Source organism: Eurytemora carolleeae, unplaced genomic scaffold (assembly GCF_000591075.1).
Source record: "Eurytemora carolleeae unplaced genomic scaffold, Eaff_2.0 scaffold796, whole genome shotgun sequence".
NCBI lineage: Eukaryota > Metazoa > Arthropoda > Copepoda > Calanoida > Temoridae > Eurytemora > Eurytemora carolleeae.
The window spans coordinates 114,723-128,314 of NW_019396713.1; the positions used below are offsets into that span (position 1 = coordinate 114,723).

The following is a 13,592-nucleotide window of genomic DNA, read 5'->3' on the forward strand; positions in this document are numbered from 1 at the left end:
TCTTAATATGATTAAAGAAATAAAAACTATTCAGAGCTGAGAACTCTTTAGTATTGTGGAGATTAAGATCAATACTTGGTCTTGATCTTTTGTTAATCTGCAGATTAATCTAATATTTATTCGATCTCCCACATTGTCAAGGGTTGAAGGGAGCTTTGGTCAGGAGAGGAATAACTTTAAATAAAGAAATTAAGGATTAATTCTCTAACTAAAAGTTTCGATTAGAAGCTGTTTAAGGTAAAATTTATGCGTTCTGACTTTGGTACCTCGTAGCTCCTTTATAGGATTTGATTTTACGCACAAGATAGATAATAACAAGTTGATCTGTGGCCAAATTTAAGCCGAGTCAAAAACCAAATTTAAGCCGAGCCAAAAACCGGTTTCAATTGAGCACGGCTTAAGTCTTGAAGCGATGAATACGATTTAAAGTGGAACCAACCATATTTGAGCCGCGACTTAAATTCTTTAAATTCGGCCTCTAGTTACATATTTAAAATTGAAAATATTCAAAAAAGTTTTTTCTGTTACAAATTAGAAATTCAAAACATTTTTGTTTATCTCAACTCAATCGCTCTTCAATAAGAGGTGTTTTAATGATAGCAAACATTTCAGATTTCAATCTTTTATGCAATTTGGTATGGTTTGACGTGCCAAAATCTAGTAGGAAAGGAATGTTTACTTTTTTGACAAACTAAATCTGATCTTGAAAGTCTCAATTCTAATTTTTAGATTTTTAGGATTTTGGAAAGCAAACAGTTGCATAAATTTTGCAGAAAAATTCTCTCTGCATTCTTTCACATTTTTTTTTCTCAATTTTAGACGTTGGCAGAATTGAAAATGAAATTGCGAAAAGTTTCTAAAATTGGCACAACTCAATATATTCACACAAAGTTAAGGGACTATAAGCGTAATTTCAAGTGACCCTTTGTAAAAATTTGGGTATTTGCCATTTTCTGTTGTGCACACATGCCCCGTAAAATTTCAAAACAGAGAGAGGGGAATTAAATTTTTAGATCCAGAAAAATTAGTATTTATTTAGGGTTAGGTTAGTTAAAACACTTTCTGGGCCGAGCGCTGCGGCTAGGACAGGCTAGGGGGCGAGCGCTGCGGCCACGGGTTAGGTTAAGTTATGACACTTTCTGGGCCGAGCGCTGAGGCTAGGACATGCTAGGGGCCGAGTGCTGTGGCCACATGTCTTACATTTAAGACCCCACCTGCTGCCAGTGTCTACGCAGGCATCCCACAGATATTATTTTTCTGGATCTACAAAATTCAATCCCCCTCTCCCTGTTTTGGAATTTTACGGGGCATGTGCGCACAACAGAAAATGGCAAATGCCAAACATTTGCGCTTTCAGTCCCTTTACCAAAGAATTGTGGAAAAATTATGTCGTCTTTTTCTATTTAAAAAAAAAAGATTTCAATAGACTTTAATGAGTTGGAGTAATTGCTGAACTACCTAATGCCGGCTCAAATACTCAATCACCAATTCAATCTTCATTGATCTTTAACTTTGAATCGGTGATTCAGGATTTGGTAGGATAGTTCAGACATCTCTCGGTCCCAGGATTAGATAATTTGTAACTAATTTAGTCTTCAAAAATATGGTCAAACAAGTACATCTTTTCAAATATATTAATCTTTGGCAAAATATTATTGTCAAAAGAAAGAAGACTAGGCCATAGTCGAGGAGGCGGAGTTCTAGATGAGGAAGGTGGTGCTGAAGGGCGGCGCCCCAAGGAGGTTCCGGATGACAGGGGGAGTGTATCAACATTGAACCTAATACTCTTGTTTTTGTAAAATGTTTTATTAGAAAATTTATAATAAAATGGAATAGAAGTTTGATTTAATGATGACATGTCCGATTCACAACGGTACCATCTAATCAATGAAGAGGAAACAGGAAAATTAGATCTGCCCTTTGGGGTAGGGTCAGGCCAATAATGGAAAAAAATGTTTCTATACCAGGCTAAAGACTGCCTTTGAATGTTCAAATTACCCAAAGGAACTTTTGGTATAGCTTGCCATTGCAGAGTTTTAAAAAAACGATCTTTAGGAATCGGAATAAAATGAAATCTAATCTAAATATTTTTATTGGCGTTTACAAATTCGACCCCGTTCACCACGTAAGCTTAGAATTGAGGGAAATAGAGATTTTGCTCTCTCAATAGTATTGATTTATAGTGGAAAACGTAATACTCATAGGATAACGTCATAATCATAGATTAATAACAATACAGTTAGAACACTATAGATGTCGTATTTCCAAGATTTTGGGGGTTTTCCGCTTACAATAACCTTGAGGCAGAAGCCCAAAGGAGTTACGCACATGGTCTCTCTTTGTCATGTAATTCAACACTGCTGTGCGGAACTCCTTTGGGCTTCTGCCTTGGGTTTATGGTGAACGAAAAACCCTTAAATCTAGGAAAGACGCCATCTAGAGTTCTACTATTGTCATGTTTTGTGGGACACCCTGTACCTTTGTGCAGCAAAACTAGTGAAATACGTAAAAAAATAACAAATCAATTTTCTTTATGAATTAATTTATTTTAAAATAAGTTAAAAAAATCTACTTTTACCACAAAACTTTCGCATCACATAAACATGGTATTTGAAAAAGCAATTTTCTAGGCCTACACGAGGAAATTTTTATTAATTTACACAAGAAAAGTAAAATTTACAAAAAATTGTGTCTTTTTTCCACGTTATTTTTGCCAAGATATGAGTGATTAGACATAAGTTAATCCTTCAGAAATAAAGTATTTTCTTAGATTGGAATGTGAATACTGGACAAAGTTTCATAATTGGGCCAGGATACAACTCGATATTACTCGAATATATTATATATTACTCGAAGGAGATAAGTATCCATTTTTAAAGGTTTTAAAACGTCATATATTCCTTCTTATATTTCTAGAAAGGGAACCGTTTATTCTTAGTTGGTCATATTCCTAAATTTAGGATAGTGAACTTCCACCTCCTATTTCTAGGAATAAATCGTCTTTATATACTAATTCTAGGCGCAGAATGTTCTCCTACTAGATAAAACGTTTTCCTTCTAGTTCTAGAGATACAACGTTCTTCACCTAGTTCTAGAGATACAACGTTCTTCCTCTAGTTCTATAGATACAACGTTCTTCTTCCAGTTATAGAGATACGACGTTCTTCTTCAAATTCTAGAAGATAAAACGTTTTCTTTTAGATCTAGAAGATAAAACGTCCTCCTGTGAGAACTAGAAGATAAACGACCGCCTCTTAGATCTAGAAGATAAAACGTCCTCCTCCCAATTGTCCGAAATTTTCAGTACAACTCGACCCAGGTCCTGGATCGTCCTCCTCGTCCTTGTTTACAGGACGAAACCTGCCTTGTCCTGGAAATATAATAATATTAAAATTATGTAAAGGGACTGTCGAGTGACCCTCTATAAATCTGAAGGGATTAAAAAATAGCTTAAACGGACAGTAAGCGTAATTTCAAGTGACCCTTCATAAAAAAAAATGGCAAAGCCCAATTTACAACGGTACCCTTGAAAGCTTTGTCTGGTCGAATATGATATTAAGATATCAATGTTTTTGTTCCTTTAAAATATCTATTTTCATTTGCTGTTTTTCTGCAAAAGTGACTTGCGCATTTCTTGTTTATAATAAGAAGAAATGGAGAATTTCACAGAAATAACCACTTTTTAAGTCAGAAAAACGAGGGGTATCCTTCAGATTTTTGATCAGATTAAGGTTTCAAGGGTAGCGTTGTAAATCGGGCAATGCCATCTTTGTATGGAGGGTCACTTGAAATTACTCTTCCCTTTAGACTTTTCTATTTCATTTCCCTTTAGAAACTAAGAATAATAACCTGCTGAATAACTTCCTCTTTTCTCCTGAGCATATCTAATATTATCCCTCTGAACGACCTCCATGAGGCTGGGGGGAGGGATAACAGCCTCCAACTTGTTCTCTATATCCTCCCTCTCATACATCAAGATGTACGGTGTGTCTCGAGACAGTCTGAATATAAATCAAATTAAATCAAATTGAAATTTGGAGATTTAGTTGTTAGCTCATAGTTTTAAGTGCAGTCGTCGACGCATATATCAATACAATGAAAACGACTTTGATTTATATCTAGCGTTTAAACGGCATGGATGCAAATAAACATTGAAAAAAGACAATCTGTAAATTAAAAAAGCTTCGCTTTAAATATTTGTAAACTTTAATTTGAAAAAAGCTAATTGAAAATCACAAGACCTTAAGGAAAAGTCGAATTGATATAATCTCTGACCACTATAATAACATCTATAAAATAAAACAAAACATTCGTTTTATGTTCCTTATTGCCAGCAAAACAGCTGGACAGAACGGACTGAAATTTTTTGTGGACACTTATGGGTAGCCTGGGGACGACATTGGAAAGGCTAAAAAATTCAAATTCAAAATTTTATCTTCTTAAAAATTTCTTTTTTTCCACGGGCAACACCGGGCCCTTCACCTAGCTTATATTAAAACATGTTTCAGATGGTCTTCGTTGTTAAATGCACCACTACATTTAATGCTAAGTAATGAGTAAAATCGTATTTTTTGGTTCCTTCTCAAACCATTAGTAGAACTGGTTGTTGGCACTAAATATAAGATAAAATTGAAACATCACAATCACTTCCATCCGTGAGGTGGAGCATTCTACTGGTTCTTTTCACCTCTTTAAAGGACATTGTTTTTCCATATTTTAATAGAAAAACGTTTATTCATTTCAAAAATCTCAAAAATTAAGTTTCCTTAGAATATGTACTTAGCATATCTTGCTAATTAATTCTGAGGGTATGTCTACGAGATTTAATTTTATAACTTCAGACTTACTGAAATTCAACTAATGCAAATTAAAACATTGTTATAAAAACAACCTCAGTCTGGTAAATTTTAAGCTTGAAATTAAAATGCAAGGGGTTAATAATGAGAGACAGAGCCTAACTAAAAGAATGTAGGTTATCATCAAAATTACACCACTCAAACTTTGGGAAAATTGAAAGAATGGAATAATTCATTTTTGAAGTTAAAAAAACTAAAAAAAATCTAAAGTTACAAAACCTTTCTGTTTGCTGTATGAAGTTATTCCAAGTGCTTGAGGTTACCATAGAGTCATTAAAAATATGCCACAAGCTCTCATCCTCTGAAAAAAATACATATGTACTATTTAGCTGTCCATAAACAACTTATTTGTCATTTGTCTGTACAGTGTTGAGGGTTGAAATGGTTTAGAAGGATATGATAAATACTGCAGTATATTTGCAGAAACTGTGTTGGATTGTATACAGTACTTGGTCCAGATGATTTCAAACTATACAATAATATATTATCTTGTAAAGGTTGGAATCTACATATATACTTTGCTTGTCCATATGTTTGTTTGTAATCGAATGTGGATTTTGAAAATCACCTCCACCTCCACACTATGCAAATCCGCAATTTTTTATATTGTTTTATCTAAAAGAATGAGTAAAAAGTTGAAAAAGTTGAACTGGAGATAAGAGCCTAGTAATGTAAAAATATTAGGTTGGAATGCATGTTTGTGTGTGTAACTATGGAGTATGCAGAGAAAGGTTAGACGATACTAGTTGTGTCTAGTTTCAACCACTGAGATTAAATCTTTAGTTAGTTAGTAACAGGTTTCTTCTTCTCTAATCCTTTCCATCAGATGGTTTGTACGTATAGGTTCATGTTTAAAGTTGTTTATGCATTTCTTTAATGTAGAGCTGCCAGTGGAAAATTTATGAAAACACACAGAATAAATTATATTTGTTATAACTCTCATTTTTTTGTGTGAGTATGGGACAGAATAAATTGTTCATATAATTGTGTAAATACATTTATTTTATAATATTTTAGTTTTTATTTTGACACAAGTTGAGTATATATATTTCTGATATTATGTAGCATGATAACAGCTAAAGGATCAGGTTGTCTTTCTGAACTCAAAGTTGAACTCTTCTCTGGATAGATATGAAATGTAAAGTAAAGGATTTGAAGGATATAGATAATAGGCAAAAATTTCTTTTATAATACCAAATCATGCAACTTCAGACTCATTACTGTACTATGAATGGTGTAATTAAAGCTTAATTTATCTCATATTTTCCTAATGAAGCAGGAGCAGGCAGATGGAAACCTGTAAAAAAATTGTTATTTGCACAGGTTTTTTTTTACACAAATTTGAAACTTAATAACTAGGATATTACCTGAAGCTGTCAATTTCTAGTCCTGAATTTGTAACTGCCAGAAGCTTATGCTCCCTGGAATCAAATCAAATCAAATCAAATCAAATCAAATCAAATCATCAAATCAGTATTTTGCAGAAGAAAACAAATGAATTGTCTGACCTGTAGAGTTGTTTGCAGGATGTTTTACTAGGATTGTTTCCTAAAATGCCACTGTACCGACAAGATCCAAAATCCTTTCTCGGAAATAATTGATTTAATTTCAATTTGTTTGTATTTGACTTATATTGGATTGTCTGAAAAAGTATCTTAAAATATGTTTGTGAAACCAACCATTTCCTTTTGAGTTACAGAAGCAGTAGTTCCCCCAGAAACAACATTTTCACTGAAAATTTTAGAATAAAAATGAAGAATTATTTTGATGCAAACATATATTCAATTCTTCATTTAAAGTACCTCATACATTCTTCAATCTCCACGGTTTGGGTCAGATTTCTAATGTTCACAATGAATCTCCATTCATTGTTAAGATTTTGTGCTTGCTTGGGAGCAATTATTCTATTCGGGGCCTAAATATTAAAACATTAGGCCTTTTTCATGTGATTCTTATTAGAACTGACCTGACAGAGCTGCTCTTCATTCAGATTAAACTGTCTGATTTGAATTAGATCTGCTTGATCAACACATGCTTGCTAAAGTTTAATAATGAAAATTTAAATATTTAAATAAAGGAAGTGTTAATTACAAAAATGCTTAAAAACATTCAAATAGAATTTTTTAAAATCTAAAATAAATATGATAAGGATATTTTGATAAAATTTTAAACCCTTCCTTGACAAATTTGTTAACAATTCCAGGAGGGATTTTAGAGTTGGTCTCAAGAAGATTTACTACATAAGATTCCGGATAGAAAGTAGAATCTTCACAGTAACTTTTATCACCACATCCTCTGGCTTCCAGATTTTCTGTATTGGCTGAAAACAATATTTCTTCAGATGACTCTGCAGACAATTCTTCATATGAATCAGCAGACAATTCTTCAGATGACGCTTGCCTATAATTTCGATTTTGAGAATTGAAATATGCCAGCAAGTGTCCACTTAACTTTCTTTGTTGAATGCTCTCCCAGGTTTCCATGCTATCAGGGAATTGAATATCCCTCTGCTGTCTTCCATATCGTCGAGCTGGTCCACCCGTATTTTCACCACTGTTTGGGAACTGGATATCAGTATTGACCTCTACTGGCTTATCATTTGAAAATCTTGATGTCAGAGGCTGAGCTGAAATGGGTTCAAATTTAGTTATTTTAACAAATAAATTGAACATTAAGTGAGGCAGAAGCATCAAAAAAGTTAACTAGGTATGAATAGTTGCACTACTTCTCTAATGCTGCTTTAATTTTACTAAAAGAGTAGTTTTAAAATTCATTAAATCCAACATTTAAATACCTTTCTTAGGACATATTGGAAGTGTTGTTGTAACTGGAGCACCAAATCTCAAAATTCCAAACCCACCAGATTCTTCTCGAGTATGGTAGCAAAGACATGCAGCTGGGAGTTTAAAAAACTCAAGAATCTCATTTCCATCTTTGTCAAGTGCAATAAATTGATACTTGGCATACTTCTGTCTAAGCCCATAGATATTCTGAATATGCATAGCTAAAAAGACCATCTTTTATCATTTTTAATTATTTTTTAATGAATTTCATGAAAATCTTTGTTCCTGCAAAAGGTTGAATCTGGAGAAGGTGCATCACTATCCACTCTGCATTTCAGACCTTCGCCTTAATATGAAATGAATGCCTTAAAATAAAATCGATGAGAATAAAGTCAAATCTGAGAATGAGAATTGGTTACCTATGCATTGTTCAATTTCCAGGGATTGAGAATATTTATCACTGTTAAGAATATACTTGAAAGTTCCAGATAGATCTCTAGCTTTCCTATGAAAATTAGAACGCACAACATATCAATATTGTCATCATGATTGCCAACATAATTTAAAGTAAATTTTTGATTAAAAGCCACAGTAAATGAGTCCTAACAGTAGAATAACCTTGATAAATTAATGTTATTGATGCAAGAAGTAGTTGAAATAGTCCCATAGTGGATGATAATGGTTATATTTTTATGATAGGTTATTTACACTTTAACCTTGGGAAAATGGTGGATTTTCTTGAATCGCATGCTCTTGATTCTAAATTTGTAATATGAAATATTCTCATGATAAAAATTAGCTCTTTCAACCAAAATTAAATTTATGATATAAATTGCAAAAAACGACCAACATTGACATTGCAGAAATTAGAAAAAAACAAATTCTAAAAGAATTCCTTGAGTTAGTCCCCCAATTCTAGTTTGTAGGCCAACTTCTCCAGGTGAGCTGAACACAGAAGGGTTTGTGAATAATGCAGCTCGAGATGATATTTCCAAGGGATAGTCTAGAGGAGGGTGCTTTAACATTTGATGAAATACTAGCTGAAGTGTCTGGCAATGCCAGTGAATTAAAAAACAATTTTGAAAAAAATTCAAATATTTATTTTAGCCGATTTGGTTCAGCCGTTTTGCCAACTATAGCTAACATACAAATATATATATGAGCAAAGAGCTATATGTATTAATGTATGAGTTCTCAAATAAACTTCATATGTCTAAACTATACATCTCTAAAGTATTTTCTTAAACATTAATTAAATGAAAAGGTTTGATTTTCTTTTGTATAAATTGAAGGTTTCACATAATATTGAGCTATTTTATTTAAAAGAAAGCACATCTTCCTTCAGGGGATTCACAGAAATCTTGTCCATCTGGGCATGGAGGGATCTCAGAGATAGAGGCAGAAATATCTGAAATTTAATCTTCCCGAAAACCAGTTTCATTTTATTTTAAGACAATTTTACAGGTAAGCATGGGAAGTGAAGTTACTCGTTTTTGTTTGTTTAAAAAAACTTTTTTTTAGTACTTTTCACACTTCAAAACTTTCTTCGGTTAAAGTTTGATTTTATTAACCTTTAAAAAAAGGAAACATGGAAAATCGAACGATAAATCTTCTGTCCTTTATTTTGCATGAAGTTTCGCTCAGTGTAAAAAATGTATACAATGAAAGAAATGTGTAGAATAAATATTTTGTTAACAATTGCTGTTTTTACTTTAAGCAAAATTTTGCCCCAGAGTGAAAATATATTTAAAAAAGAACTAAAAAGATTAAGAACACTGAGCATGAGAGTTGTGAGACAGTGAAGGCCAAGAATAATTTATGAATTAAAAACCAAAATGAAAACTTACCTTCATCATAGAAATTAACTGAGCTTGAATCTGTTGCGGGAATGCTTGAAATGTAATCTAAGTCTTGAGTGGATACAAGTTTAATTGAAAAATCAAAGTTCAATAGTTGCATGTTAATGAATCGTAAACAGTCTAATTAAACCAAATAGCATGTTAAGTCATCGCATAGAATGCAGTGGTAAGAAAATTAATATCCAATTCCTGTGATAACCATAAGAAGTAAAAAGACAATTTTCCCCATTTTTCCCCTGGACTGTTTTAGTATTTATCACTTCTTCACAATAAACCAGTCTGTTAACAACTGAGAGAAGCTGAGCGAATGATAGATAGATGAGAAGATAGAATCAAGAAACTGGATTTCAGACTGTATAAATTGTAGACTGTAAGTAGTATTTAAAGATTATATCATACCTTTCATTGATCACTCAGAAACAAAGAATAATAAATACATGAACTTGAAAATATTACAATAGAACTATTAACATTAAATTGAACAGAATAGAACAAAAAAGACCAGAACCGGAGAAGGGTAGTAAATATACCAAACAGGATGGATAAGGGTTATGGAAAAATTATCAGAACCAGACCCATTTATAAAACAGTAATGAACGTATCCGACAAAAAATCAGAACAGCAAAAAACATGTCACGAGAAATATCCAAATAAAATTATCTGACAAAAAACAGAACAGCCAAGAACTTTTAAGATATAAACAGAATAAGATGAATATCACGACAAATAATCAGAAAAAAATATATCAGACAAAAACAGAACACAGACATGAACATTTCAGACAAATCAGCAGAAAAAAATAAACATATCAGACAAAAACAGAAAAATGAACATATCAGACAAAAACAGAACAATGAACATATCAGACAAAAACATAACAATGAGCATATCAGACAAAAACAGAACAGAAATGAACATATCAGACAAAAACAGAACAATGAACATATCAGACAAAAACATAACAATGAGCATATCAGACAAAAACAGAACAGAAATGAACATTTCAGACAAAAACAGAACAGGACAGCAAAAGAACATATTAGACAAATAAACAGAATGGGAAAAAGCATATCAGACAAACACAAAACAATGAACATATCAGACAGGAACAAAAATTAACATAATTAGACAAAAACAGAACAGAAAAAAAAAATTATTAGACAAACACAGAACAGTAATGATCATATCAAACAAAAGAGAAAAACAGAAATTAACATATCAGACAAAACAGAATACTAATGAACATATCAGACAACAACGAAACAGAAATTATTATATCAGCCAAAAACAGAACAGAAAAGAACATATCAGACAAAAACAGAATAAAAATGAACATATCAGACCAAATAAAAGAACAGTAGTAAACATATCAGGCAGACAAAAAACAGAACAGGAAAGAACATCTCATACAAAAAAATAGAACAGGAAAAAACATATCAGACAAATAACCAGAAAAAAATAACATGACCATATTAGACAAAAACAAAACAGAAATGAACAAATTAGACAAAAACAGATCAATGAACATGTCAAACAAAAACAGAAAAATAATGACCATACTAGACAGACACAGAACAGAAAGAAACATGTCAGACAAAAACAGAACAGAAATGAACATGTCAGACAAAAACAGAACAGAAATGAACATATCAGACAAAAACAGAACAGAAATAAACATGTCAGACAAAAACAGAACAGAAATGAACATGTCAGACAAAAACAGAACGGATATGAACATGTCAGACAAAAACAGAACAGAAATGAACATGTCAGACAAAAACAGAACAGATATGAACATGTCAGACAAAAACAGAACAGAAATGAACATGTCAGACAAAAACAGAATAGAAATGAACATGTCAGGCAAAACAAGAACAGAAATGAACATGTCAGACAAAAAGAAATGACAGAATAAAACAGATACATTTAGCTAGACGTAAACACAAATGTCGACACAAAAACAAAGCATTAAATAAAACACATTACACAAGTGCAGCGCAGGTAAAATTATTCATAATAAAAATGATAAGTTAACAATCATTCCGTAGTAATCATGGGTGAGGTCTCATATTCAATTATATAAAGTAGAATACTCGAATCTCATATTATAACATCTGGACCAAGTATGGTGATGTATTGAATTGTATTCTGTATTGTATATATGTATCCTGTATAGTATACCTGTATATTATAACATCTGGACCAAGTATGGTGGTGTATTGAATTGTATTCTGTATTGTATATATGTATCCTGTATAGTATACCTGTATCCCTAGACCATGTATAGTAGTGTCCTGAATCTGAACTGTATCCACTGTGAACTATTATACTCTGAAGTCTGTAGCTTACAAGCTCTAAAATCAAAGATATTAGAATGCTGTATCTTAATGTTTTACATTACATCTTTTTTAGGTTTCCTAACCCATACGTTGTTTTGCTAAAAATAAATATTCTATTACTTTTAAAGCTTTAAAAGTAAACCTGCAGTTTATGTCTATCTGCTTTTCTTTTATATATTGTAATTTCACCACTGTGATATTGTCAGGCGACATATTTAACCACTGTGATCTTGTCAGGCGACATATTTAACCACTGTGATCATGTCAGGCGACATTTGTTGCATAAAACGTGCTGGGTCGACTCTACACTGGGTAGCCTGACAAGACAGTACATCTGAATGGATATACAGTACGTCCTGTACCGGCATGGATCATGCAACCTTCAGGCTGAGGGGGGGGGAGGGAAACACTAACCTGTTTGATTTAGCAGTGTAGTGTTTATGGTAATATGTCTGGGGTATTCAATCTTAGTGAATATCTTCTTTTTCCTCTCCAGTACACGATCATACTCAAATCTTAAATATCATTTTAAAATCAAAATCTCTAAAGAACAAGAGTTTCTGTTCTAATCAAAGAAAATAGAATATATACAGGGTGTCCCAAAAAAAACGATCTTTAAGACATTGTAGCACTCACTATGGTTCAATTTTTAAAAAATTGTACATTTTTGAAATCTTTGGAACATTTCCGATCCATTGATATCAATGAGAGGTATGTAGCAGTAAAATCAAGAAAGTATTGACTGTTTAAAGTTTGTCATTTTGGCTTGGTTGAGTTCATATATTATTTTTTTAGAATTTTAAACATATTATGGAATCTTATTAGGGTCTGAAAAATATGCAAATCTTTTAAACAAATCTTAAAAATGCAGTTATTGTTAAGTAATGGCAAGACCTCAGTTTACAACACAGGAAAGTAATAATTCCTTGCTTTTGAGTATCACAAAAGAAAAGGTCACAGAACTAAAGGCTATGCCTGGTCTTAACATGGACTTTGGGCGAAAATTTCCAAATTCAAGACAGCTTGCTTTATGTCATGAAAGAATAATTTATAAAAAGGTAATAGAGTAAGGGACAGTACTCAATGTGAATAGTACACTTTGAACTCCATTTCAGGCTGAAAGGAACTGAAAAAATTCATACCGAGAGATTCTCTAAATTCCCCTCTAATATATATTCTATTCTCTATGGTTCTAATACGTCACAGTAAAGTGTAAACCTTCCCTATCCTTAGTTCTATTCTCTTTGTTTTTAAGTTAACTATGGTTTTAGGGAGCGAACTTAATAACAAGAGGTCGTTGAACTACCATGTTTAAATTCATCAAATTCGGTCTCAGGACTATTATCCTCAAGACTTTTATTGAGTATTTTACATCAACATTTCCAACCAAACTTTATCAAACATAACAAGAAAATTGAAGATTTTGTAGATTTTTCTGGTTACATTGGCGTATTTACAATTTTTTAAATTAGAAGTTATAGCTTGAAGGCAAAATTGTATTGTCAGGGTGGCCAAATTTTTTTTGAACAAATCCGTACAAAAATGCGTACATTTTCAGAGGAAATCCGTACAATCCGCACAATTTTCGAAAAAAATCCCTGCAATCCGTACATTTAAAAAAAAATCCGTACAATCAGTACAATTTTCGAAAAAAATCCCTGCAATCCGTACATTTAAGAAAAATAAAACCATTTTTGAAAATATTATTCAACACTGTCTCACCCCCCCCCATTCCCCACCACCTCTTTCTCCCCC

The 13,592-nt window shown here is 32.5% G+C and overlaps 2 protein-coding genes across 4 annotated transcripts in view; both read right to left on the reverse strand.

The window, feature by feature from the left end:
• Nucleotides 1-2,622: 2,622 nt before the first annotated feature.
• LOC111707684 (ubiquitin carboxyl-terminal hydrolase 38-like) overlaps nucleotides 2,623-13,592 on the reverse strand; it is a 22,406-nt gene continuing 11,436 nt past the window's right edge. The window contains exons 16-20 of the mRNA XM_023480822.1: nucleotides 12,252-12,352; nucleotides 11,763-11,852; nucleotides 5,076-5,157; nucleotides 3,850-4,001; nucleotides 2,623-3,370 (exon numbers count right to left, since the gene is read on the reverse strand). Coding sequence (XP_023336590.1) covers nucleotides 3,261-3,370; nucleotides 3,850-4,001; nucleotides 5,076-5,157; nucleotides 11,763-11,852; nucleotides 12,252-12,352 — 535 coding nt within the window. The 3' untranslated portion in view covers nucleotides 2,623-3,260. The remainder of the gene's footprint in view (nucleotides 3,371-3,849; nucleotides 4,002-5,075; nucleotides 5,158-11,762; nucleotides 11,853-12,251; nucleotides 12,353-13,592) is intronic.
• LOC111707685 (uncharacterized) lies at nucleotides 5,840-9,886 on the reverse strand. Of its 3 annotated transcripts, none has more exons than XM_023480825.1 (16): nucleotides 9,688-9,886; nucleotides 9,487-9,543; nucleotides 8,979-9,047; nucleotides 8,535-8,642; nucleotides 8,356-8,398; nucleotides 8,059-8,144; nucleotides 7,925-7,985; nucleotides 7,651-7,829; nucleotides 7,034-7,482; nucleotides 6,823-6,894; nucleotides 6,659-6,771; nucleotides 6,536-6,587; nucleotides 6,365-6,438; nucleotides 6,224-6,277; nucleotides 6,124-6,153; nucleotides 5,840-5,977 (listed from the first exon to the last, which is right to left on the reverse strand). In XM_023480825.1, exons 1-16 carry the CDS (start codon nucleotides 9,725-9,727, stop codon nucleotides 5,941-5,943), a joined length of 1,524 nt encoding a protein of 507 aa, XP_023336593.1. In that variant the 5' UTR covers nucleotides 9,728-9,886; the 3' UTR covers nucleotides 5,840-5,940. The 3 variants fall into 3 exon arrangements, with proteins under 3 accessions (XP_023336593.1, XP_023336591.1, XP_023336592.1); XM_023480823.1 differs by having other exon boundaries at nucleotides 9,487-9,549; nucleotides 9,688-9,882; XM_023480824.1 differs by having other exon boundaries at nucleotides 6,542-6,587; nucleotides 9,487-9,549; nucleotides 9,688-9,880.